We start from the raw sequence: 26,411 nt of genomic DNA, 5'->3' as shown, positions 1-26,411 counted from the left end.
TCTCCCTCAGTCTTTTTTTTCCTCAAACTTTTCTCGTCTTCTTTCTTTCTTTCTTTCACAGCTAAAAGAAACTCGACCCAATCCCTGTTAAATTTTCTCTCGTTTCATGCACACAATTTACACACAAATGTACTCAAACCCAAAGACATGACCACAAATATTCTCATAATATTCTCTTCTTCTTTATGCGTCAGGAGGGAAATTATATCTGCATTTACACACACAAGGGACATTTGTTTGACTTTTGCTGTGGTGTCTAAGATGCTCGCAACGTTCAGGTAACAGATGAGAATTTGTAATTTCACCGATATTACAAAAGTAGATACTGTAAGTCTGTTTTTAACATTCCCAGGCTTTGTTAAAGCGATGGTTATGAAACAGACTGAAATTAATTCTGATGTCTCTATATGAGCTACAAAAGCAAACCAGACTATCAGCGCCAAGATTGATTATTTCTATATAGTTATTTTTAATACTTGAAGCTGCTGGCGTCGGGGTAGGTGTCAGACGAAGCGATTAACTCCCTTTGTTTACATTTTCCAGTACAACAATTTAAAGTGAATGATACATATGACTGTTAAAGAAAGCAGGAGGACATTTTTTTGTTAAAAAACACCACCAAACAGATAAGATGTACGGCTTTGTCCACAAGGGGCGCCAAAACAACACGAACCAAAAGTTCCTCACAGCAGCTTTAAACCAGTAAATTGTGACAAAACATCAACCCAACTTAAAGGCACAGTATGTAATCTCTGTCAGTAGGGGTCTTTCAATCAAATCATTAACTAAAGACGTAATTTGATGATGTCATGGAGTCGCGTGGCATCATGGGAGTTGTTGTCTTCATTGTTAACCAAACACCATTTCTGATGAAAATCTATCAAACGCGATTCATGCAGAACGTTTCATTCATGTTACAGATATTCCAGTTATGTCATTTCATTTAAGTAACGTTAGCTAACATTAGAAGTTCATCGACTTCCTTTCACACTCTCTAAAGTATTAGCTGGTGTTTCCCATATCTGTCCTGAAGGGAGACCACTAAAGGTAACGTCTCGTTAGCTTGTTTAAGCTTTGGATTTGTCTGAGATTGACCAGTGACTATAACATAGGTCCAGTTGTTTTTGGATATTTTTTATGCGGAAATGTTAGATTTTATACCATAAACTGAGAGCGTTTTTTTGGGGGGGGGGGGGGGGACAATATCACTACAACATGGCAGCTTGCAGGGCTGACTATATGTTGAACATCATCTGAGGGAAATTTTTAACCTCTTACAGTGTTTCATGTTTGCTTCATGCCGTCATAATTAAACATGTTTTGCAAATATGTCAACCAAGATATACCACATGCAACCTTGGGGACAATGTACCCTACAGACAATCATCGTTGATAGAGAAAGGTCTGTAGGGAACAAACCCCCACACACAAACACACACACATAGAGTCTTTTTTCTGTGTATATTAATGAATGGAGGAATGTATAGAACCGGGACACACCATAATTTGGTCTTTTTTTCAAACCGCATTAGGCTGTCATGCCCTCTGTAGAGGGGGTAAACATAAATAATACACAGACATACACACACGCACTAAGAGACCGCAGCTGTCCTTGTGTAAATCACGTTTGTACCAATAAGGACCTAAGGGAGCCTGGTAGGCTCAGGAATGCACTGTCATCAAACTGTGGTCCCCGTAGTCCATTAAACTAACATTAAAAAACAAACTGATTATTGTGTGTATAATGTTGTTGCATTAGCTGAAATAGTTTGAATTAAAGAGACAGACTTCTGGGACTTTGATTGTTGCTTATTTAGTTATGAATACTCCCTGTTTAGGATTTAAAGCCAGGCTTGTTATCCAGCAGCCGTTACTGCAGCAGTGCGCGGCGCCTGCTAGCATCAACATCAATAAACAACAGTTTAAAAGGAAAGTTAGCAAAGAACATAACTCCCCATAATGCAGTGAATTATTAACAAACAAGATATTTGGTGTCCAATTGTGAGATTTGGTGGATTTTGTTGCCTTTGAATGGATCCATGCTAGCTGTTTAGCTAGTTTCTCCTGCTACATGATGGCCGCCTTTCAAACAACCATAAGGAACGTTGGGCAGCCAGATTGGACAACAGCCCTTTATAGAGACTGCATTTCCCATGAGCACCGTTGTCTAGTGTCGTAAAGGTCTTGATGTGGCTGAACGGTGCATTTGTTCGTGAAGCTGTTGGCACAGGAAGCTTTTGCTGCAGCTAGTGTTAGCTACATTTACCTGTTAGTCAAAACTAGCTAGTTTTGTTGTAGCCACCAATGTACATTCATATTGCATCTTTATAAATTGAGCGGACAAATACCAGTCTGGGAGGAAGAGGGCCAAGTCAAGTTAGTTCTTCCAACCAACAATGGCGTTCGTTTCTGCCTTTGCTCTACATCTTTAGCTTTTGGCTAAGCTGTTAGCTTTGATATTCAGCCAGTTCTTTTCTGTTTCTCCGTGCTGATACTTCCCTATGAGCCTTCATCACAAAAAAGCCCCAAATAAAATATTACAAAATATATATATTTCTCCAGTACTAATGAGTTAGTGTTTTGCCTGCCATCGGTCGGGCGCTAACGTGGGAAACTCGTATGGTTGTAAGATGTTTTGACAGATTCTGTAGGGATTTGAACCCAGTGATAGACATGAACAATGATCACATAGAAATAGCCATTGTTCTCATTGTTGTGTTGTCTTATAGAGGCACCAGTATTTAATCAAGACTGTTTCATAATGGTTTAAAAGCTGCTGTCAGTGATCAATAAAGGCCGCATGATAGATGCTGGAAAAAGCCGTGCAGTAGTGTTTGAGTGTTGAGGGTTTGAAGTTAATGAGCTACAACATGGAAAACCACCGTTTGGCCCGTTTTTTAGGAGTTAACATTCAAAGACAGTGGATCTGATTTTTCAGGAAAGAATTCCAGACTCGTGATTCCTGACGATCTCCTCCGTGTGGACGCGATGATTCAAGACTTCTGTTCTGGACTGCTTCACCTCTTCTTTCCCCGCTCCCGTCATCTGTTGTTCATCCTCTGTCACTTTCCCTGCCCTTTTCAAACATCAGTCTTCCTCTCTCCATATCCTTTCCTTTCTTCTCTTGCCCAGTATCCCTTCTTCTCCACCTCTCTTCTTTTCTCTCTTAATCTCTTTCCCTCCCTCATTTCTTCTTCTTCCTCTTTCCCTTTGTTTCCACATCTCCTCCTCCTTCTTCTTCATCATCTCCACATCTCATTCTTCTCCTCCACATGTTCCTCTCCTTCTCCTCTTCTCCTTCTTCTTCTTCTCCTTTGTGACATTTTCTTCTTCTCTCCTCCTCCCTCCTTGGCATGTCTCATTTCTCTCTTTCTCTATTATCTCTTGTCAAATCTCATTCCTTCCTCTTCTCACTGGTTTCCTTCACTTTTCCTCCTCCTTGTCTCCTCTCTTAAACACACGTATCCTTGCCTTTCTTAACCTCCTTAACCTTCCTCCTTTCTTTCCCATTATTTTATCCTTCCTTCTTTCTTCCTCTATTGTTTTAAAGTTGGAGCTCATTAAAGCCCATGTTATTTGTCTCTTCCTCTTTTCTTTCCCTCCCCTTATTGCTGTGGTTCATCAGTCATTCATCCCCTCTTTGATCTTTCCATCGTCTTTAAACCCTCTCCGGGCCTTTTGTCTTTCTTTTAATGTCCCTGTGCGTCCCTCTTTGCCATCCCTTAACCCACAGATGCCACAACACACAAAACAAACGCACACCAACACACACACATGCGTCGTTCTCTCGCACTGACGAAAATCCCAATTGTCTCGTTTCTGGTGACATGGGAGGTCCAAAAATGTCAAGTATGACCTAAGCTAATGCTAATCAGTGTGCGTTTGTGTGTTATGAGTTTAATTTGGGTGTTGAAATTAGTGCACCCACCCTGACACGAACGCCCCCATCCGATTAAAGAGCTTTGACATCAAAACAACTGTGCGTGCAAACAATAACAGTGATGCAACCAGCGGGTACAAACATGGTTTTGACTAAAAGTTTCGCACACTTGTCGGGCAGTTGATTGTAACCAGGGATGACCGATAAATCATTAGATGTAGAAAAATGTAATTAAAGGAGTGCAACTTTAAGTCGACACCCTCAACAAGCAGAGAGCTGCTTTTAATGGAAGACAAACTGTTGTCGTATGATTTGTACAAACTTATTTAGATATTATAATTACTCAGCATTTAAATTTCTGTCCTCTTAAAGATGAAGTTAAAGAATATATATTAAAAGCACAGCTCAGCATAAAGCAGCACAAACCACAGCCTTACACAGGACTTTGGACGTTGGATTTATTCCAGGGTTGCACGTTTTAGCTTGGGCGAAATCCTACTCTCAAAGCATTCGGTGATTAAATCAACACTCGAGGGAGTTTTCATTTTAGTGGATATCCAATCAGCGTTGATGGTAAATGTAGTCTATTGACGCAATACATTCCTCAGTGCGTGCTGTAGCGACCGAGAAAAAGCAGTTCTCCTGCTCAACCAGCCGTGCCAATAGTGCCTACATGTACCAGGATGCATTGCATGGTAGCGGCATGCCTTTAGTCATACGTTCTAGGGTAAATACAGCTGAATATCCAGTGAGTCAACAAACAAAGTCTCCTCTGCCTCTGTCTTGGGTTGCCATTTTTGTTGAGGGTAGCGTCGTTCCGTAGCTAGTTTGCGATACAAGCAAAGGTGGAGACTACAAGCTGCAATAGTGGGAAGGTCGGTACGTTAAAGGCGGAGCTACTTCTTTTGCAGTGTCACCCAGCTGGGCCCCAGAGATACAGAGAACTAGGGATAGACCGATTATTGGCCGGGCCGATATTTGGCATTTTGACGCATATCGGCATTGGCCTTTTTTTTTCTTTTCTTTTTTTTTAATCTGGCGGCCGATAAGAGTTCATTTCTTTACAAATTTTATTTAACTTTGTTTTATTTACTTTAAAAAACTTCAGGAAGTTATTTATTTATTTAAATCTTCTGTTAACTTTATAAGAGATGCTGCTGACCCTGGGAAGTCCTTGCGCTTTTTGTTTGTTTGTTTGATAAACATATGCTTAAAGGCATTTAAACAATGTTAACTGTTGGAGTTTGTATTCAAAATTTTGACGCCATTATTTTAACTTTTACTGCAAATGAATATCGGCTCCAAATATCGGTTATCGGCCTCCTTGACTACTAATAATCGGTATCGGTACCCTGAAAAAACCATATCGGTCTATCTCTACAGAGAACAACTGCAACCAACACAACACTCCTAACTCAGATAGATCAGGATGAAGTTGAAAAACAGTGCTCAATAACCATCCTACACAGGTTTCTTTCACTCTGGTTATACCTTGGTATACACTGGTCCAAACTTTGTTCTGGGTGTTTTTAAAGCGATACTCCAGCACAACAACGGAACACCTCTGCCGTCACTGCTTTAGTAGTAATTAACGCCTAAACAGCTGAAGTTCCTTTTTAACCTCTAGAGCAAGAAGTTGACAGAGTGAGTATGTAGTAAAAAGAGATACTGAGAAGAGTATGTGAAGTAATTGGCTATGAATCTGGTTAGATTGTCTGTTAGATAAAAGAAGACGAAAAAGTAACGCACCGACTGCTAACACTGAAAACAGTGTCCACTCCGAAGTTGCTCCTTTGAATCATTTGCCCCATATCTGTTGAGTTGCATCTTAAAATGTCCTTCCTGTCTTCATCTGTTCCTCCATGTGCTCATCTCTTCAGTGACCTCATATAAACATTTTTGGTCTTTTAATCTGGGCTTCGTGACGCCTGATCAGAGTTGTCCGAACGCCGCTGAAAGAGAGTCACCTCCCATGTTTGATTTGTGTAAAGGCGCCAGCTTTTCCCTTTTGGACCCACATTTTTTGATTTATTGTTTCTCTTTCTGGAGAAAACATGGTGGTGTTTGTGTGTCTGAGTCACAAATACGCCTTTTATTTTAGCGTGTAATGTCCGATGATGTTAGCAGTAAAGAATGCAGTGTGTTTCATGTGTATTTATAACATTACAGTCTCATGTTTTTAACATATTAAATGAAATAATTGAATTGTGTATGTGCTAACATTTTGCTAACCCTAACCAACCTGAATATATGTGTTTTTATGTGCGCATGTTTCTGGCAGCTTGCAGATGGAGCCAGCTCGGCTATCATTAACCTTTCCACCTCTAGTTCCAGCCTTCATGTAGGTAACAAGCTCCTCTTTTTAACTCATTTCATTCATTCATTGTCAAATGATTCACACTGATCAAACACCTTTCTCTGCTTTAATGCTTGATTTGTGTTGTCGTACTACTTCCTGTCTCACATTTTGAATTTGGTGGCCAAACTGTCACATGCTAATGTTGATAGTGAGAGCTTACAACTGGGACTTCTGATCTGTTCACATTGGCAACAGGCTGTTTTTCAAACATTATATTCATATAGTCGGTTAAATCATACAAGCACTCACGATTCTTGAAAGTTCCCCTCAAGACATGTTAGAACTATATTTAAAATACTCGACCAGGATTCGCCTCGTGTGAAGAGAACTTTCCAGGGACAATCTTTGCTTTGAAACAAGTCCAAAAAGTATTGAGGTCAGGACCTAACCCTAACCCTAACCATAACCTTCTACTAAAGAACTCAATGCTTTACAGAGGGGCATGCACTCAGCAGTGTGGTTCCAGAAGAAATCTGATCCCTGATTTGAACGTGAGCACCACGCTCCTTCTTACATTCTTCCATTGTATTTATCCAAGCCAGGTCAATTGGAAGACTTAGCCTGACCCGGACCAGACTACAAATACACACATCCAGTAGAGCTCTCTCCTTCTTCCCTCGACAGTAATTGGGGGTGATTTCTTTCTCTCCAAACAAAGATATTTGTTTTATTAAGGGTCAGATATTGAAACCAGTCAAATTAAAGGCTCGGCTTTCTGTCTAGCTGGGGCCAAAGTCAACATAGCTGCTATAGATCCTCTATACCACAACTCTCTGTAAGCAGACAGTTGCTAAATGCAGAGCGAGGGATGGATGAATGAGAGACGGTTAAGGAGGGAGAAAGAGAAGCAAGAGGGAAGGAAAAGAATCAGAGGTTTGACTTAAATGAGGAAAAAGAGGGAGCGCTAATATCTCATGGCACCAGACAAATAAAACTCTCTCATGTGCTGTAAATCCTGGCTTCTTAATCTCTGCGTTGCGACCAAAATATGGGTCATGGGCGTATGTCTGATGATTACCAGATTACTGCAGCGAAGTCTGCGCTCCGTGGAGCGACTTCATAGACGGATCAGTCAGATATAGTTTCAGAGTTGGAAAAGTTTAAGAAGAATGGCTGTCAGTACCGTCGAGGCTCCTCAAACCTCGGAGGCACTGATTCCCCTTCTCGATTTGTGAGATCTAACATCGCTCAGATGGAAAATGAACACTGTGTGTCGCGTTTCATATGCGGCATCCTGGCCTGATGATGGTGTTTGTCATGAATCAAACCAGCCTCCATTTCATTAGGTGGCAGTCAAGTGACCTCCCTGTAATGCGCTTTGTGTGTCTATGCTTTCAGCTGGTGACGTGTTTGTACACATTTATGCCCCTTGAAAGGTTGTGGTTGTGCTGCGTTTCTCCTCTACCATTAATTCTCATCGAACTCTTCCATTACACGCCCAAAACACAGTCGCGATTAGCTCTAATTCTACTCTGAAAATGTTGTAGTTTGCCTCTAGTCCCATAAATCCTTCCTGGCTGCTTTCGAAGCAGACAAACTAACTGAAATGGCTCCGTGCCAGGTGACTTTGCGGTATTTTTTGGGGTTTATGAAACACACATTTATGGCCCTATAATGACACTGTAACCAGGAACAAGATGTCAAAATAGCGTACTAAATCATTTATGTTTTCCTTGTTCTGCTAATTTCAACCGCAGACTGATGTAAACTGCTGTTCGCCTCCAGCATCTGAATGCTGCACATATTTGCAGCCCAGAATGACATCCAAATGTGTTCATACGCTGCCGGATTACATGGGTGCATTGCTTTTTTTTATACCTCTGTTTGGCCATACCTGCGCGGCGTGACAGCTTACAGATATAATCAGAAACCAGATGGTGAACATAGTGGATCCATCAGCTGAAGAGCCAGACATTTTCCGCATATGATGGTAGAAACCAAAACGGAGAATGTTGTTTCTTGCCTTTTGGATGATGCAGCATAAAATCACTGTTGTGTCACAAGATGGTGTGATTGTTGGGGCATCGGGTGGAGATACCCGCTTACCTGATACCTGCTTGACTCGTCTCTACTTGAGGCTAACCTGTCAAGGCTACATCAGCTGCTACTGCTACTAGCATAACAACCCAAAGCCTAGTTTTAACCTGAGATGTCTTTGAACAACAAATCACCAGGTGCTTACTCAGAAGAAAATCCTGAAGTCAAATATATCAGTATTGAGGAAGCATCATTGGTGCATTATCTTCTGTTCCACTGACAGAATTAAAATACACTGAATCTCTGTGGATCTTTAAATTGGAAATCCTTCTTTGAGTTAATCGTAGCTACCATGGCTAATGCTGCAACAATGTTTTTCTTAGCGTCATTGCAAACTTACCAGAAATCTCATACGCGTAACTTCCTGTACTGTGCTGCCGGGCAGCGTGAGTGTAGAACAGAAACTGGAAAAGCTTTCAAGAACTGGATACAGCTCGAGTCACTACTGTGCAATGTCAATCAGTTATAGCAAAGATGACATTTGTTTATGTGAAAATGCCACAGATTTTTACTTCAGATTTGGTGTTCTCCGTTGAAACCGCAGTGGAGGGAATGACACACAAACGGCTCTGCTGCTTGACCAGTTTATTTTGGAGATACAACATCGGGGCAGAGGAAATCACTGCAGCTTGTGGCCGGATATCCCAGTGTTTCAGGACGTTCTCTTCAAAGCACGAAACCTCCCTGCTGAAGCAAAAAACTGAAGCTTGGTCTGCCAGTGCTGGATCTAACGTACGCTTTTGTAGACTGCACATGTTATAGCAAGGCCTTTAAGTCTCCTTCAGCTGTGGTGAAGAATTCCTTATGAACACCACCTTTGCATCTTCTGCAGCAGTCAGTGCCCCACAATCTACGGGTGTCCTGTCATGTGCAATGGGCGGCCAACACTCCGAACGTTTTTATACCAACTGATCTCGCCAGGTGGTTTCCATGAGTCGTTCCCATCTTCTTGTTGGAGTGCAAATTACTGGCATGCTGTTGAAATGCACAAGACAATGCCTTGTGCTTCGGGAGATCCTTGACATCTTGTTGAGTATTCTGCAGGTGTTTGCATTCAGGTGGTGTTCACTTACTTTTATATCCAACTTGTAAGGTGGACCAATTAAAACAGCACTGCAGGATTGGACAGTGGTCCAAGGATTGATTCCACTTGACAATGGCTCAGAGTGGGATTCTAAGTAAGTTGATGTTTTGTCCCACAAAGACATCCTTGAAGAATGTACGTGGGATCGGAATGGGCGTACCCCACTTTGTGCAGACTTAAAAGTTATTCTAACTAATGAGTTATTGTTTAACCATGAAAATAGAGGTGCTTTAACCTTAATACACTCATTATTTTAACCCAGACCAACATGTTTCCCTCACTGTCTTTTGTGCTTCAAACTAAGTAACCTTAGTTTTCAGATCAGGAAGCTCTTGTATCTCAATGTATTTTATAGTTTGATATACAATGTTACAATGTTACAATTTTATTTAGCATTTTATTTAGACACTTATGTCCAAAGCGACCAGGGTTGCCAGGTCCGTGGTTTTCCCGCTGAATTGGGCTACTTTTTAGCCCAATTCAACTATTATTTTGTCCGCTGGTTGGTTTGCATGCAAATTTCATGAATAATAGGCAATCTATAAATAGAAATCCTTCATTTTTAGTATTATTTTAGATTAAATAATTTATTTATACCCAAATCCTACCAAACGGACTCCATATCATTCAGCACAACGGACTGGTAAAGTGAAAACGGAATCTAAGAATGGATAGGACGTGTGGCTGGAGATAATACAAAAGCTTTTTGTCGGTACTGTATATCCGAGATCGCCGGGGGTGACAGGAGTTGTCCATGATGGATGCCAGTTTTGATAGCATCCTCCTCTCACCCACCTCTATGACCGTCTGAGTTTAATTAATCTGTGTATTTTACAATGCATTTGGCAATGATAGCAATGCTGTTATACTTTAAAAGCAGTGTATATGGTTTGACAGAGGTACATTTTGAGTTCTAGCATTGGGCTGGTTTTGTCACACAGACCTGGCAACACTTAAAGCGACGTACATCTGAGAATTAATGATCTATGCATTCATACTCGAATGGCTCCAGGCGCAATTTGGGGTTCAGTGTCTTGCCCAAGGACACTTCGGCATGTGACTGTAGCAGTCAGGGATCGAACCCCTAACATTCGGATTGAGAGATGACGACTCTACCACTGAGCCACAGCCGCTTCTTGAACTCTTTAGCAAAAAGGTGCCCTTAAGTAGAGTTTAACCCTTGAAGAATCGACGACAAGGAGGCTTTTCTGGAGGCTTGTGGTGGCCCAACACCTTCCTGTGTTCCTTCGATAATTATCCTCCAGTATTTACCAAGATCTTTGTACATTGTCTACCAGCTGAGGTCAAGTGTCACAGCTTATACTGTAAACTTCTGGCATCCTCGAACCTGCCACCTGGTATTTACAGGTTGAATGTTGTAGAGCAACTGTGCCTTGAACAAAAAGCCTTCGAATGCTCCCTCAGTTATGGTCTCTTGAAGTCTGTCTAGGTGGTAGTTGTAGAGTCTTTTCCAGCTTCAGAGTTTGCTGCTTTGACCTCTGACCTCTAGCACCGCTGTGGAAGGGATTTCCCCACTAGAAGCATTTATGAAGCAGCTCAGAGCTCTTACGTAAACCCAGCCTCTCTGCTCGTAGAGTTCTTGGCAGTGCCAGTCTGGTTTGGTTAGCCTGGCTTTCCCTTTAGGGCGTAATGATAGGCTGCAAACCACAATGACACCCTGAACAGACCACTGCATGTGTGTGTGAGTGTGTTGGGTCTCTTGAGTGTGTACTAAATACCCGCGCAGTCTGGAACGCTCCACTGGCGGCCCTAATCTGTCTGAATCTGGAGTCGCGGACTTGAGGGAACACACCTTGACACACACTGCAGTGGGCACACACACGCGCACATTCTGGCGCCCCTGTCATCAATGCTTGGCAGCGGCTGTCCACAGAGGGCACATTAACACACAGCAGACACTTCACAGCGCCATGTCCTAGTTAAACTCCACGTGCTGCCCTTTTCCTTGCCATGCTGCCACTTCGGAATAATGAGGAATTCCATAGTTTTCCCCCCTCTTGATTTGTGTGTTTCTTTGAGTCTGTGGGAAGTAGGAGAAAGGGGATTCCACACCGACCGAGTGCCATAAGAGCACTTCTGTTCTACATTTATGTTCGCACATACACTAAAACACACACAAAGGAAAAAGTGGTGCATGCGTCATGAGCGTGTTTTAATCTCCAGTGTTCCTCGGAGGGTTGAAGGTTGCAGGGCGGGGACGGCTCGGGCTGAAATGTGTGTGAGCAAAGGGGGCTGGTAGTGTGATCTGTCCCCCCGGTATTCCTCATCTTTGTAGTCGTTGTTTCCTCGTTGCGTCAGGGCTGCCGTCAACACACACACACTCGCACACACACAAACACACTGTGAGAAAATACTCACAAATGGATGTTTGAATAGACCGCTTGATGTTGCCAATGTGAACAGACTTTTAGTAAATTTGATGGATGTCGCTGATTCATACTTGAGAAAATACAAGCCCTGATAAAATCACATAACAGGGTTTCACTCAAAGATGTCGTATATTCCCCCAAAAATCACATATTATAAATCAAAATGTGTCCAAACCACGGAAAGCCTCCGGTCAACATTTCAAAAACACAGATATTTTAACCTCCAAAACAGAACGACATTGTAAGAGCCGGCCTCAGGATGACTCATGGTCGTAATAGTAAGACTTTAACGGCCTTTTCTTTCATGCCAGCGGTCATTTTGTAAGAGACGCATGTTTGTTTTTGGAGTGAAACCCTTTATGTGTAATGGAGACGTTCTCACAAATGTGTTTAAAAGCTACTTCGAATGTGTTTAATCCTGTTGCTTTAGTGCGTGGTTTCGTCTTGTCAGCGTTTGTGTCTGAATCCATCCAGTGCAAAATGTGTGATGAAATCTAATTCCTGTCTGACCTGCCTTTCACTGTTAACGCGGACACTAGATGTTACAGTGGGTAAGTCTGTGGGTCTATTTGTTTAATCATTCAAGAGTCTGTTTACACATTTTACTCATACTTTTGTTTAGGTGCATTTTTGTGTGAGAATTAAGCGTTTACATCATGATGGTTTCTCTCCTTCAACATAGACTGTAACAGGATGTATGACCATATCTGTCAAAGGTTTAACACACTTGAAAAGTTCTTCTCCTTGGATACGTTTTTATTATATGGTCTAATTTGTGTCACTTCAGGGGTCCTTTCGTGCGGTGGTTTTCAAAGTGAAATAATTATAATAAATAAATAATAAATCCTAAAATTATTACAAACTGCATGTCTACAGATGACGACCACTTGTGCCAATGAAACAAGCATATGGATTCCAGGACTCCCGCCCACGTTAGCTGTGGACCAATAGAAACTTACATGATTGTGACACATGACGTCGATCTGTCATGAATCACTCAGCTCACTCAGGTCGCAGCGAACCGTTCCTGCAGCTGAACCGTTCTGAAAGATTTTAAGATCAATTAGTTGAAATGTATAAATGCTAGAATAAAATGAGCCTCTGTTTTAAAGTCTATAAGTGGTGTTAACATGATTCTAATTAAAATGTTTTTCTGTTTATCTCTATGAAGCAGGTCTGAAGTCTTTAGGTTGATAACTTTTACAATACAAATAATTCCAATGGAGTGCAAATGGCAGTAAGCATATGCCTAATCAGTGTTTTGTGAGGGGGTCCTTGGAAAGTGTTCTCCCCTGTAAGGGGTCCCTGGAGAACCTGTGCATTAGGGGACGTTAAAGAGTTCAGGAACTCCTGCAAATCAGCTTTTAGAAAGTAAAAACCTTTGTGATTTTAATGAAGGCAAACAATGATAATCAATACTGTGGATACTTATTGATATTGTGACTTAGTTTCATCCATATTAAAATGCATTACCACTCTCCCCTTGGGAGCTGTGATCTCTTACTTCTGATTGACTGATTGATTGAATGTTGTCATGTTTCCAAAGGCTGGATATTCAGCTATAAGAATTAATACAACTGTCGATGGAGTCTTGAAACAGGTGGCTTCACTTTTGGAACAGAAATTGGGGTCACTTCAGCCAGTCTGCCAAGTTTCGGACTGTGGTCTTATGACTGGACTTATGAGTCTGATGAGGCTTTAAACTTAACTTGACAGATAATGAACGTGACTTCAACATTAATGACTCGTGACTTCAGTAGGACTTCATTGTCCTGAGAAGGAAGAAGCCAAAGCCTGTTGAATTTCATTGTCCTTACAAAGCTCTTCTGTTCTTTTAAACGATCGCTTAGACAGTTATGATGTTGTGCATTTGGTGGTTCAGACCAGCAGACAATTAACAGACGATCCCTTTACAACATTCAGATGAAAACCTACGCTCTGGTCAAACCTGATCGTTTGTTGAGAAAGATTTATCCCATCATAAAACAAGTGGAGAATACTATAGATGTCTGCGGCAGCCGATTATTCGTGTGTAATAGAGAAGTGATGGAAAAAGAGCCTGGAGCAAAGCAGCAGATTCTTTTCTTTCAAACACAAACATACATTTTGCATCTGCTTTTCTTTTTTTTACTGTTATATTTTTCTTTTGATGTCCTCGTTGGTTCTGTCCACTTTACTCCTGTTCCCATCTCAACGTTACCATTTCCATTGCCTCAGAACGCCCATATACCATGACCTTAATGCCACAGAGCCACCAGAGGCAGTTTTTACATGTGTTGACGTGAGTTGGCGAACCCCGTGTTGCTCTGGGATCATTGGAAAAATCATGAAAAGCAAGTTATTCCTGCGCACGGAGGTGGGCCGCTCTGCAAAGGCAAACAGCACTTACCACAGCGCTTTTCATGTGTTTGAAAGGTCAAAGTTCACTGCAGGAGTTTAGACGTTAAGCATAATCATAGCTATCGATGTTTAAGGGCTCATTTTAAGCTGAGAGAGAGGGTCAACTTTCATTTTTCATAGTTTGCACGAAGATAAAGATAAAAGACAGCAAAGTTTGGATCTAAGATAATTTAAAGTGAAAGTTTTTTGTATTTAATTTAACCACAGTTTGCAGCTCAACTTCTGACCTCTAACTGTGTGACCAACAGGAAGAGGAGTTCATGGACTGGTGGAGTAAATTCTACGCCTCAACTGGAGAGAAAAACAAGTACGGGACGTACCTGGAGAGAGGCTTCGACACGCTGAAGGTAAGAAAGTGTGTTTCATATGTAACACAAGCTACAGTAAGAGTTTCTTTAAGCATGTTGTATCTACTGAGGCTACACAAAGTCAGCAGGAGTAGGGGCACAAAACCAGGTAGCTAGATGCTAATGGCTAATAAGCGCTTTGAGTTAGCAGGTTAAACATTTACAACTCATTACTTTCATAATAAAATCAACTGTCTTTGTGTTTAATGATTGAATGATATATTTCGTAAGGAAACAGAGTTAGTTAGTGGATAAATCAGTCGTGAAGATCATTTAAATTGCTTTAATATTTTTGGTGTATGCTAGCAGTTGATTGGTTCACAGAGACATAGTTTGTGTGTCTGTCAATGTAAATCTGAGCCAAACTAATCTTAGTGTGCTTCACAATACAGAAACCAACAGGAATAAGAAGGTGAAAACAAAGAAAACTCTAACAAAGATGGAGAACGCTGCTGGAAAACATAAAGAAGACGGAGACAGTGGAGCCCTTTGTTCCATTTTCTTGAAATGTTTTGCTCGTTATACCAAACTTCACCGTTTAAATCACATTTTTTGCTTCCTGCCAGTCCGTCCTTTCCCCGCTCCACCTCTCTTCTCATGTCCTCGCAGACCAGAGCCGTGACATTTAGACCGTTTTCCGAATAACTCGGATGACTAATCTGTGTTGTATTCGCTTCGGGAACGCTACAGTGGGACAAATTCGGGGAGTCTGAAACCAAAGATCACGTCAGTCGTCAATGTCTCTCTTAAGTCTCGTTCTTTCAGTCTGCCACGGTTCAGCCGCCATCCCAAGAGCCTCTCTGCTTTCGCCCACGCTCTGCTCAACCCTTATCCCGATTCTCTCGGTCCAAGCGCCGACCTTTTCTTCCACCGGGACTCAAACCTCGCGTCAGTCTTCTTGTGTGATGCCCAAACAAATGACTAATCATGTCAGAATTTGGCCTTCTTATTTCTCTCTAATAAGACCTCTAACCTCTCCCTTGAAAGCCATTTCACATCAGCGGAGCAGCTTTAAATCTACTCTTTTATGTCCTTTAACATCTTTCATTGAGCTTTCAAAGAGGTTTGTTTCTGAGATGTAACATTATTTTTCTTAATTTGTCCTTAAAAACATGTAATACATTATTTTGAATACTCAGCGTCAGTTAAACAAATAGCAAACATATTGACCAAACTCAGGCAAAAGTAGTCGAATCTTACTTCAACTATAACATATGTTCCAGACAGACCATGCCGTACGTGCGGCCATGTAAAAGTACGTTTCTTTGTCATTTCCTTCAGATGAAAACTTTAAATCATGGCTGTAACTCAGTGGCCCAGTGGAGAACAATAACAGCTTGCCCAATAGTTGTTGACCCTTGAAAGGCTCTTTCCAGTTAGCCATCTAGTGGGTGTATTTTTTCATCCAGGAAGCCCATTAAATGGTTTCACCCTTGCAGATGGAAACACATCCAAGTCGCCTTTGAGTTTTTTTGCGACATTTCAAATCTTTGCAAGAAATTCACTTGACAGTTGGTTGGAAACGAGCGAAATGACCAATGAGCCACTAGTTCCATCCTCGCGTTGCCTCACTTTCACCCTCGCCCCTCCACCTACTCAGTGCCAACGCCCCCTTCCTATTTATTCCCTCCCGCCTCTTCTGTCCAATCGTCTCCTGCTCCTTTCTTTTCTTTGACAGCCCCTTCAGTCAGATCTGCTACTGTCACAGGGAAATGAGCCACAGTTTCCAACCTTTCCAACCTCCTTTACCTTCCTCTCACCCCTTGCTGCCACCTTCTTTCTCTTACCGCTTCTGTTCCTTCTGCCCTTTCGACGGTCTTTGGGTGGCTACTTACAGTTTCCAGCCTTGTTTTGACCCAAAGTCAACTCCCTCTCTTAATATCCTCACCTTTCCTTTGCTATCCCTTCTTTTTCAGTCACCTTTCTGTTTCTGTTTCCATATCCTCCCGATGCTGCAAACCTGTTGAATCAGCAATGTAGCACTTTACTCTGGCGCCACCATGGATGTCCAGGCTAATGTGTCTTAACCACTTAGGCAAATGAAAGAAAACGTTCCAGAGTTCATTCAGCACACATGATGACAGTTAATTATTTTAGTAATAACAAATTAACACTGTGTAGACCTGGAACGTTCAAGAAAGGGTCATGTACGCTATAGAAACAGATATTAGCTTTTGGTGGTTCAGAAGTGGGGCGTTCAATGTGACATTTTAGGCCTCCCCTCAGAAAAACTCACACCCGTATGGCCTCCATGTGCTGGATAACTCCGGGGAAAACTTTTGAGATTGAGCAGCAGAAGATGCTACGTAACGATCACGGTGCAAAGTGTGGATCTTGTCCACTGTTGAAGTTTGGCGACGTGGGGGGAAGAGCAGTGTTTGGATTCAAATTAGCTTTTGGTTGCAAAAATCTTGCAGCACTGGAGTCATTGTCAGGTAAAAAAAATGCATAGGTCTATCAGACCAATGACTGATAAGGACAGTAGCTTAGTCTGTAGTGACCTGGCTTGGGAACCGGAGGGTGGCAGTTACATGGAGCTGGGGCTGGTGAGGTGCCAGTTCCATGCCCATGTGTGTATTTCAGACCTAGCTATGTGCGTGTAGCATGTTGGTGCTAACAGAGTCCCCTCGAGGATTAAGTACGTCTTCTTCTTCTTCTTAAACAAAACATCCTAATGAGGCCTTATAACGTCTGAAACATATACTTGCTAGTATAGATTGGGAGACTGAGTCGGCTAATGCTTGTTGCTGCCAGATGCGTTAGCTTGACTTTGTTAGCTAAAAGCTACAATGAGGCTAGCTGGTTAGAGCTTCACAATACCATTTAGGCTAGACTGTGACCGTTAACCTAACTCTAAAATAGTGGTAGTCAATTGAAACTGTCAGCAAAGATTTAAGCTAGTCCGTGGCTGTTAGTGAAATGCGACAATATGGCTAGCTTCTGGAAATAGGGAAGTTAGCGTGCGACTGTTGGTTTACAGCAAGAATAAGGCTAGTTAGCTAACTAACAGCTATTTAAGCATTAAGTTGGTTATACCATGGATATAATAAGACAAGACCAAGTCAGAAAAGGACTTCCAGTAAAAATGGCCGCAATAGTTGTCATCACCTGAAAAACCACTTCTCCCCTGCATCCTGCTTAGATTCACCTCGCCTCCTCCTTCCCTTTCTTTACCTTCTTTGTTCTGTCCTATTCAATCTCCTGTTTTTTACTCACTTAAGTCAGAAGCACTCTCTATCCTTGGCTCACCCTTCTCCTTCCACGCTCTCCTTTCACTCTTCACGGTAGAATTGGTCAGTTTTGCGTATGTCACAAAGACGCTGCTGTTTCCATCCTTGTTATGATTTGGTTCACCTCTTGCCTTCTTTTTCACCTCCCCCTCCTCCTCCCTTCTTACGCTGTCTCCCCTGGCACTGGGCTTGGAGCAGGACGATTGGGATTTGTTGTATTCCAGTGAGCCAGAGTTTCCAGACTTGTCTCTTAGTTTCATCATCCAAACTTTTTTCAGCGTCTTCACCTTTGCACTAAGTGATATCAGTAAAAGATTTCAGTTGTATCTTTTCTACTCACAGCTGGTGGCTTGTTACCCAGAGACCTTACAATCAGGATGCAGGCAAAACTATTTGTATCCACCCTCCAAATCTTGTCCCTGCTGGCTCCAAAAATCAAGATGGTGACGACCAACATGCCAAACTCGAGGCTTCGAAACGACAGTCCAAAAAGATGTCACAGTGGCCACGCCCCCTTTTTATACACAATCCACCACGCCTCCTCCACCAAATAATTGAAAGAGTGATCGTCACGACTCATGTTTTGTCTGAACCCCCTCCCCTCTCTCCGTCCCCCCTCTCCCTTGGTATTGGGTTTGGTGTCGAAGTTTTGCAATGAACCGCTGTTTCCACACCTCTCTTTCGTTTACATCATCCCCCTCATCACTCTGTCTTTGTCCTGTTCCTCCCCACACCCCCAACCCTTTCACCCCTTCTCCACCCAAATCTCAGAGCGTATACCCTTCATTCCACTCATCTCCCTCCTCCCTCGTCTTTCCCCACATCTCTCTTTCCTAACTAACCTCTTTTGTTTCCTTTGTTTTTTAATTAACAAGTAGATGATTTCAAGGCCAGTAAGTGTGTACATAACCTAAAAAACCCACAAGTGTTACGTCATATAGGAAATGACAACGCTGCTAAATTATATGACATTGGTGTTTAAGATTGCTGCAACAACGATCGGCTGATTTTGATTGAATAAAGTCTCAGCTGGGTACTGAATTCCTCCTGCGTCTGGAGGGTCTCGGAGCTGCTGCTAACGCTAGCTCAGGATGTTTCTAGATGCTCAGCTTGTTGTATGTTCGTAGTCCTTTACTGTTGTCATTTAAAAGGCTTATTATGCAAGGTTTTTCCTCTCCAATCTTGGAACCCATCAGCTAATGTCTGATGACGACGACGTAGCCTCTGGAAGCGATGTTCTGTTTTGGGCTTTCAGTGTAGCCAGCGGTTAGCGATAAAGGACTTCCTTTTCCACACGCTGCTTTCTTTACAGTCAAATTACCAACTCAGGAAGCTAGAGCGGATTGTTAGCTGCACTTGAATGAAGATATCTGCTAATAGAGATCAATTAAAAGCTTGTCATCAGACGACCGGCGATGGGATGGCGTTACGGTGGATTAGGTATCGCCTGATTTTACGCTCCACACAGACGTTTTTTTCCTGCATACGTCGAAGCCTGCCGATAGGATAGATAGTGCCTACAGATTCTGCATTTTTTAAAGATGATTTTTTTGCCTTCATTGGACAGGAAAGCTGAAGAGAGACAGGAAGTGTGGGAAGGAGAGAGTGGACCAAATGATCACAGAGCAGGAGATCAGTGCGTCGAGGACTGTGGCCTCTGTATATGCGGCGCCTGCTCCACCAACTGAGCGAAACCAGCTGCCCCAGACTGCATTTTAATGCAAAATCTTTTAATCGAGATTATTCCTCTAAAAAACAAACCAGGCAATAAGAGTCAGTAAAAGATATTGAAATTAAAAGTAACATATCAGTTTGTCTTCAGCTAACGCTAACACAGCTTGTTTCTCTTATAACATCAGACCCAGAAGTGAGATGACTCACATAAATCTTGAGGTTAGAGATAACATTAAAACAACTTAAATATGAACGTTTTTTGTCACCTTGATATGACAAAAAATATAATAAAGTAGTCAGCAGAAAATATGTCAGCTCCGCTGGCTTCCTGTTCAGCTTAAACTGACAATCTCGAAGATTTCTATTTTGTTCTCTTGGGCGTCACTTAATGGCGATAAACATTAATTGTGGGAGGACGTTTCCCAATTTAACCAGATGTCCACGGTTGGCTCCGGTTGTAACTCGCTCGATTTTCCTCGCTGACGGTCTCTTTCCTTTTTAGACGGTTTGCCTTCATCTGAGCAACGAGACCGGAAAAGCAGCCACTTAGCTCCGCCTACCCTCTCTGGCAGACCAACCACTGCTGGCTGATGGAAAACGCGTCACTAACTGGGCGCCACTTGGGATTTCTTTACCCAAACATCACCCAGTCTGTAATACTGCAAATGCAAAGGCTTTCATCAGTGGGTCGGAGGCTCAATCACCGTTGTGTTACCTCATTCGATGATAGAGACTTAACAGACATAAAAAACTGAATAAAAAATACACTACTTGAAAAAATTTTATAAAAAGATTTCATTAGACTGTTTTCAAGGTCAAAATAACAAAGTGTAAGTTGTATTTTTTCATGTAAGACAGGAGATATCTAACAAACAACAGCATGGAGAGGATCTTCTAACTTCCTACAATCCTTCAAACTTTTTTTGTAAATAAAGCGCGTAATATTTTTTTAAGCGCAAAGAAACTAAACCAAAGTTTTGTGACATGATGTGCGATATAATTGGGTTTTTGAAAAGATGCATTTTTTAAAAATTGGTATCAGAACAGAACAGGAAGTGGAAGAAAAGCTACTGTAGTGTACACTGTACTGAAACGTTCTGAAACAATAGCAAGCCCAAAGTTTTTCCCTTCTTCCTTAAAAGCGCGGCTGCTTTGCTCCGGGTGTTGTCAGCCTGATGCTGAAGGGAACAACTGTTTCCAGCTCCTTCAGTTCGCCCTTTCAGCGACCGGTCATTGTGCTGTGATAGGAAAAGAGAAACAGTGTGTGTGATTGATGTAAACAATCATCACTAATGAAAACAGATGAATCTCTTCTTGTGCCTCTGACACATAGCCGTCCCTGCCCAGATACAGAATGTACACTTTATACACACACACACACACACGCTGCCTCGTGCCAGCGCCCGTCGTGTGAGTGTAATATATTGTGTTGAGTAGCTTTTGGCTCCAGTTTGACGCCAATACCAGTGGAGTTACACTGGCCGATACTCAGCTATGATGCCATGTAGAGTGAAGTGTGTGTTCTGCTGGCATCATGATAGAAGCTGTTAAAATTAAAGATGATTCTGACGTAAATACTGCACTCTTTTCTTCTTCTTTCTTCCATTTCTCCATCTTTCCACAGTCAGAACATCTCAACAGATATCTCTTCTCTGCTTCTTCTTCCTCAGGTGTTCGACCGGGACCTGGAGAAGGTCGAGGGTTTGGAAGGTCTCTCGGATTTCTGTCAGACCTTCAAGCTGTACAGAGGAAAGACTCAGGATGAAGGAGAAGATCCCTCAGTGGTGGGAGAGTTCAAGGTAAGACACACATGAATATAATTGTTTTATTTCTCTTCTTAATGTCCACTCTGTCCTCAACCCACCTCACCCTCTTTAACCAGGGTATGTTTAAGATCTACCCCCTCCCGGACGACCCCTCCACCCCGCCTCCTCCCAGACAGTTCACGAAGCTTCCACCCAACGGCATCGAGGAGTGTTTGGTCCGAGTCTACGTCATCCAGGCTCACAGCCTGCAGCCTAAAGACACCAACGGGAAGGTAAGAAGGGAGAGGAGGATGGGTAACAGTTGTTTCAATGAAGGAGTGATCTAAATCTACTTTGTGTTTGCAGTGCGACCCCTACGTGAAGATCACCTTGGGGAAGAAGACCATCAACGACCATGAGAACTACATCCCCTCTACACTGGACCCGGTCTTTGGGAAGTACGTAACATTCGTTTACGAGGCCTCAGACTTCTGGAGAGTCCGGTTCCTCTTCGATAGCAAAGGCTTGCCACCACCACATTTGTACAAACATCTCCTTGCCGGCGATAGCCGTGGCCCGAGGCATTATTGTGCGGTTCCTCCTTTTTAATGTTGGCCTTGAAGAACCTTATTTTGTTTTAAGAGGACTGATTCTGGGCTGCACGTCGTCGGTGCTGTTGTCACAGCTAGTTCAAATCCCGGTTCAGACATAGGCGGAGTTTGCATGTTCTCCCCGTGCATGCGTGGGTTCTCTCCGGGTACTCCGGCTTCCTCCCGCAGTCCAAAGACATGCTCTTTAGGTTCACTGACTCTTAAATTGCTCGTAGGTGTGAGTGTAAGCGGGAAAGGTTGTCTGTGATTGACTGGTGATCGGTGCAGGTGTAACCCCGCCTCCGATAGGCTCCAGCCTCCCTGCGAGCCTGAACAGGATAAGCGGTGTTGTCGGTCTGTTGAAAACATTTGAAAGAATCAGACTCTCCCACAGTTAGATAAATACAACTACAACTTTACTGGTTTGCGGACGCATGTAATACTAGAATATGTCAGAAGCTATGTCAAGCTAAAACCAGGTCTGCAGCCCCTCCTCTCCTCTGAAGGTTTCTAGATCCACCTGTTTGGTCTGACTTGTTAAAGCTTAGCTGTGTCACATATAATTGTGTTGCTTCCATACTTTAATAATTATAATAAACTTTATTTTTATATCCCCTTTCATACATAAAACGCAGCTCAAAGTGCTCTACAAGAAGATCAAGACAAGACAAAGAGAATAAAATTAGTAGTGGTAATAATAATGATAATAAGTGAGATGAGAACACAAACACACAAAGTCAAGAAAGAACAGAATATGCAGATATGGAGTTTCTCTCTCCAGCACACACACATCACTAAGATTGAAACTAAGGCATCATATAATCACACGTAATAAAACTTTCTTCTCATTCTCTTCTCTGCTTCTTCTCTCATTGTCCTCCTCTGGACCTTCTTTCTATTTACACCAGTAGGGGTCGCTGCACTCACACCGATCACAGCATTCAGACAGAGACAGAGAGAGGCACAGCACAGGGCTCAGTCTGCCGGACAGAGTCCTACTGAAGACTCCTGGCATGATTAGTTCTGTTCTTGTTAAGGTTCAGTCTTCAGTGGTGTCGGGCCAGGTGACGTCTAAGTGCGTCTCCGCGGCAAGAAGTAGGAATCTTTTGAGGGACCAGGTTCGAAATTAGGTACCAGGAAGTCCTCTGCAGGAGGTACCAACATGACTGTTGGTCGGGTACTCGCAGACATTGTTGTGTAGTCATGTGACATGTTAAGCTTTTTTAAACATCAGCAGACTCATGTACGTGGTACTTAAACTTCTAGGTACTTGGGGTGGAAAAGTTACAATGTCAAGCCCTTAGATCCTCAACCAGAGCTCTGGTTCTCTTATTTTGTTCCCTCTTTTTCTCTCTAGGATGTTCGAGCTCACCTGCTCGCTCCCTCTGGAGAAGGACCTTCGGGTGATGCTGTACGACCACGACATGCTGACCAAAGACGAGAAGATCGGAGAGACGGTGATCGACCTGGAAAACCGCTTCCTGTCCAAATACGGAGCCATGTGTGGCCTCCCGCAGTCCTACTGCATGTGAGTAGAAACTTCACGCACACCTCCTGTTATCTATTGTAATTAGATAGAAAAACAAGTGTTCTTCATTTTGTGCCACCCAGAATGTAAATAAACTGACATATTTCTCCACTTTTGCTGAGTCTCTGTTTCAAACACTCTTCCCATGTCTCTCTCGTCCGTCAGATCGGGGGTAAACCAGTGGCGAGACCAGCTGACTCCGCGGCAGATGCTGCTCAGAGTGTGTGAGCGACGAAACCTGCGAAAGCCCGTGTACCAGGACGACGTGGTCCACTTCAGAGGAGACCAGTACACTGCTGCAGACCTGGGTGAGGGAGATCATATAATAAATGCAGTATGTGCAGAGCATGCTGTGTTCTCTCTCTGCTCTGCAACACAAACGATGTGATACGAATATGCAAAGTGCCGTGATTCAGAGTTTTGCAGTAATGAGAATTTGATGCTGTTGCAGCAGAAATCGTCCAACCAAACTCCATTCAAAAAAACAGCGATTTTGCTTGTCTCATCTTGCAGACAGACCTGGCAAAGCATTCAGCCTTTTAAAGAGTCTGCGTGATGATATTGTTTATTCGGCATCCTTTTGAATAATTTTATATACAGAGTGTGCGCAGTAGAGATCGTCTGGTGGAGCTGCAGTATCGACGTCCCGCCCCTTCCTCTACCCTAAACACACCTTTACCTCGTGACCTTGACGTGTCTGAGCCCTCAGGTGGGCTCAGTCTGCAGCAGAACAGCTTCTTGTGTCGGTCTGAAGCAGATATTCACACTTATGGAAAATTCAATGACTGTAGTGTTAGATACGTTTCCTCTCGCCGTTCCTCCTCTACTCTGCTACTCGGGAACAGAACGGCTGCAGGAGCCCCATTTGTCAACAGAGCTGTCAATCATGAGGTCACACCCCCTTTTTATAGCATCAAATAACTAATTGAAAGTAAACCTATCAGAAAAATGCTCCTCCTTTCTCCTCTACAAGATCTTTCTTCTCTTCATAACTCCAATGATAACTTCCCTTCACACCTCTTTCCTCCTCCTCTGCTACTATTACTGTAGAACCTGGGAGGAGGAGAGGAGAAGAGGAGGATGGAGGGGGGACTTAGACCTCAGGACCACCTGAAAATTTCAGCGATGAGATAAATATTAAAGATTAATTTTAACCCGACGCGCACACACATGTACAGAAACACACATATGTTCCATGGATGAAGGTTATAGTTGTCGTTTTGGTGATTTATGTGTGTGTGTGTGTGTGTGTGTGTGTGTGTACGTGTGCGTGTGCGCGCGCACGTGCGTGCAAGCCAACGTCAACATCGTGGTCGTCTCTCGGTTTAGCCGCTGCGTTCTCTTTCCACAGTTGCCGCGGTTACCGTGCGTCAGCCTGCTGTCCGTCAAAAGCGGTTGCTAATTGGCCGAGAGGCCGCGCTCCTCTTCCTCTCCTCCATCCTTGTTTTTTGACTTTCTCTCCTCTATCGCTCCATCCCTCTTTTTCTTTCCCTTCTTTCTGTTTTTGTTTCAGTCTTTCCTCCTCCGAGTTTCTTCTTTCTCTTTCGTCTCCTCCTTCCTCCTTTCTCTCTTTTTAATGCCTTTTCTTTTCTTCACCTTTCATTTCTTCTTCTTCTGTTTCTTTCTTTCTTCTTTCCTCCTTATCCTCATTTCATCCACCTTATCCTTCTCTCTCCTTTCATTTTCTCCTTGTCTTGTCTTGTCTTGTCTCCTCTCTTCTCCTCTCCTCTCTCCTTGGCTTGTTTCCTCCTTTCTACTCCTTTCCTCCCCTCTCTCCTTTTCTTGTTTCCTCCTATCCTTTCTTTTCCTCTCTCCCCCTTTCTACTTGTGTTGTTTCCTCCTTTCCTCTCCTCCCCTCTCTCCTTGTCTTGTTTCCTCCTTTCATCTCCTCCTCCCCATTTTCTTTCCTTCCCTTTACTTTCAATTTGTCTCCTCCCCTCTCCTCTCCTCTTCTCTCCTGATTTTCCTCCTCTCCTCTCGGGGAGGAGGTGACTCCAAGTTTACGCTCATAAACTTTTGACGTTAGTTTGATATTTGGGTTTTGCTTGGAAGCGACACAGATTTTCCTCATTCAGTTGTGATGCAGAGACCAATGAACAGCTAACGGTGTGTGTGTGTGTGTGTGAATAATGAATAATTCCAGTGTGAACCGCTCTCCTCCCAGTCCACCCAGTATTCTGTGTTTCCATTCTCCACTCTGAGCTCTAACGGCCATTTAAAGAGTTTCTGACCTCCACTTAAACCCGACGTTTTCTCTGCGTGTGTGTGTGCATGTGTGCGTTTGTGTTTTCAGAGGACAGAAACGTGTCGAAGCGTCACCTCGGCCCCATTAAGGAGCGTCTGTCCCTCCACATCTTGAGGAAAATGGGATTTGTCCCTGAACATGTGGAGACCAGAACGTTATACAGCCCGCTGCAGCCCGACATCGAGCAGGTAACAAACCTGTGTCTGTTCTCACCTTTCCGCCTTATTTAGGTCGTTCTTACTCTGTTTTCACTCCTTTCTTCTGATTGGTCGTTGTTCCTGTCCGTCAGGGGCGTCTGATGATGTGGGTGGATCTGTTCCCCAAGTCCCTGGGACCACCTGGACCCCCGTTCAACATCAGACCACGCAAGGCGAAAAAGTAGGAACACACATTTTTATACGCTCCAATTAGTGATTAACTATTTGGTCCATAATCAGTCAGTCAGTAGATAAAATTAAAACAGTATTGGTCATCAATGAAGATCAATAGAAGTTGATACTTTCTCCAGGTTCTTCCTGCGTTGCATCATCTGGAACACCAGTGATGTCATCCTGGATGATATCAGCATCAGCGGGGAGAAGATGAGCGACATATATGTGAAAGGGTAGGAGGAGGAAGTTCATCACAATCATGATTAACATATTCGTTATAACCCTCAGAAGGTTAATGACATGTTTTATTGTGATATTCCCTCAGCTGGCTGGATGGACACGAACACAACAAGCTGAAGACGGACGTCCACTACCGCTCTCTGGGCGGGGAGGGAAACTTCAACTACAGATTCCTGTTTCCTTTCCACTACCTGCCTGCAGAGCAGCTCTGTGTGGTCGACAGGAAGGTAAGAGGAGGAGTACAAACAGACTCAATGAGGCTGCAGTATTAAACAAAGCAGAAGAAATTAT

General features: G+C 43.0%; 1 protein-coding gene across 1 annotated transcript in view; it reads left to right on the top strand.

Annotated features, from left to right (window-relative positions):
- The window catches only part of dysf (dysferlin, limb girdle muscular dystrophy 2B (autosomal recessive)), a 77,334-nt gene that overhangs the window by 37,787 nt on the left and 13,136 nt on the right, over positions 1-26,411 (top strand). The window contains exons 42-52 of the mRNA XM_069671740.1: positions 6,162-6,221; positions 14,399-14,497; positions 21,072-21,200; positions 21,284-21,439; positions 21,513-21,604; positions 23,094-23,264; positions 23,430-23,572; positions 25,558-25,697; positions 25,799-25,887; positions 26,018-26,113; positions 26,206-26,347. Coding sequence (XP_069527841.1) covers positions 6,162-6,221; positions 14,399-14,497; positions 21,072-21,200; positions 21,284-21,439; positions 21,513-21,604; positions 23,094-23,264; positions 23,430-23,572; positions 25,558-25,697; positions 25,799-25,887; positions 26,018-26,113; positions 26,206-26,347 — 1,317 coding nt within the window. The remainder of the gene's footprint in view (positions 1-6,161; positions 6,222-14,398; positions 14,498-21,071; positions 21,201-21,283; positions 21,440-21,512; positions 21,605-23,093; positions 23,265-23,429; positions 23,573-25,557; positions 25,698-25,798; positions 25,888-26,017; positions 26,114-26,205; positions 26,348-26,411) is intronic.

This window comes from Semicossyphus pulcher, unplaced genomic scaffold (genome assembly GCF_022749685.1).
Source record: "Semicossyphus pulcher isolate SPU_LCO1_2020_fin unplaced genomic scaffold, fSemPul1.0.p SCAF_21, whole genome shotgun sequence".
In the NCBI taxonomy this organism is placed as follows: Eukaryota; Metazoa; Chordata; class Actinopteri; order Labriformes; family Labridae; genus Semicossyphus; species Semicossyphus pulcher.
The sequence above is the reverse complement of the archived record's forward strand: the minus strand, read 5'-3'. Positions and strand labels throughout refer to the sequence as shown.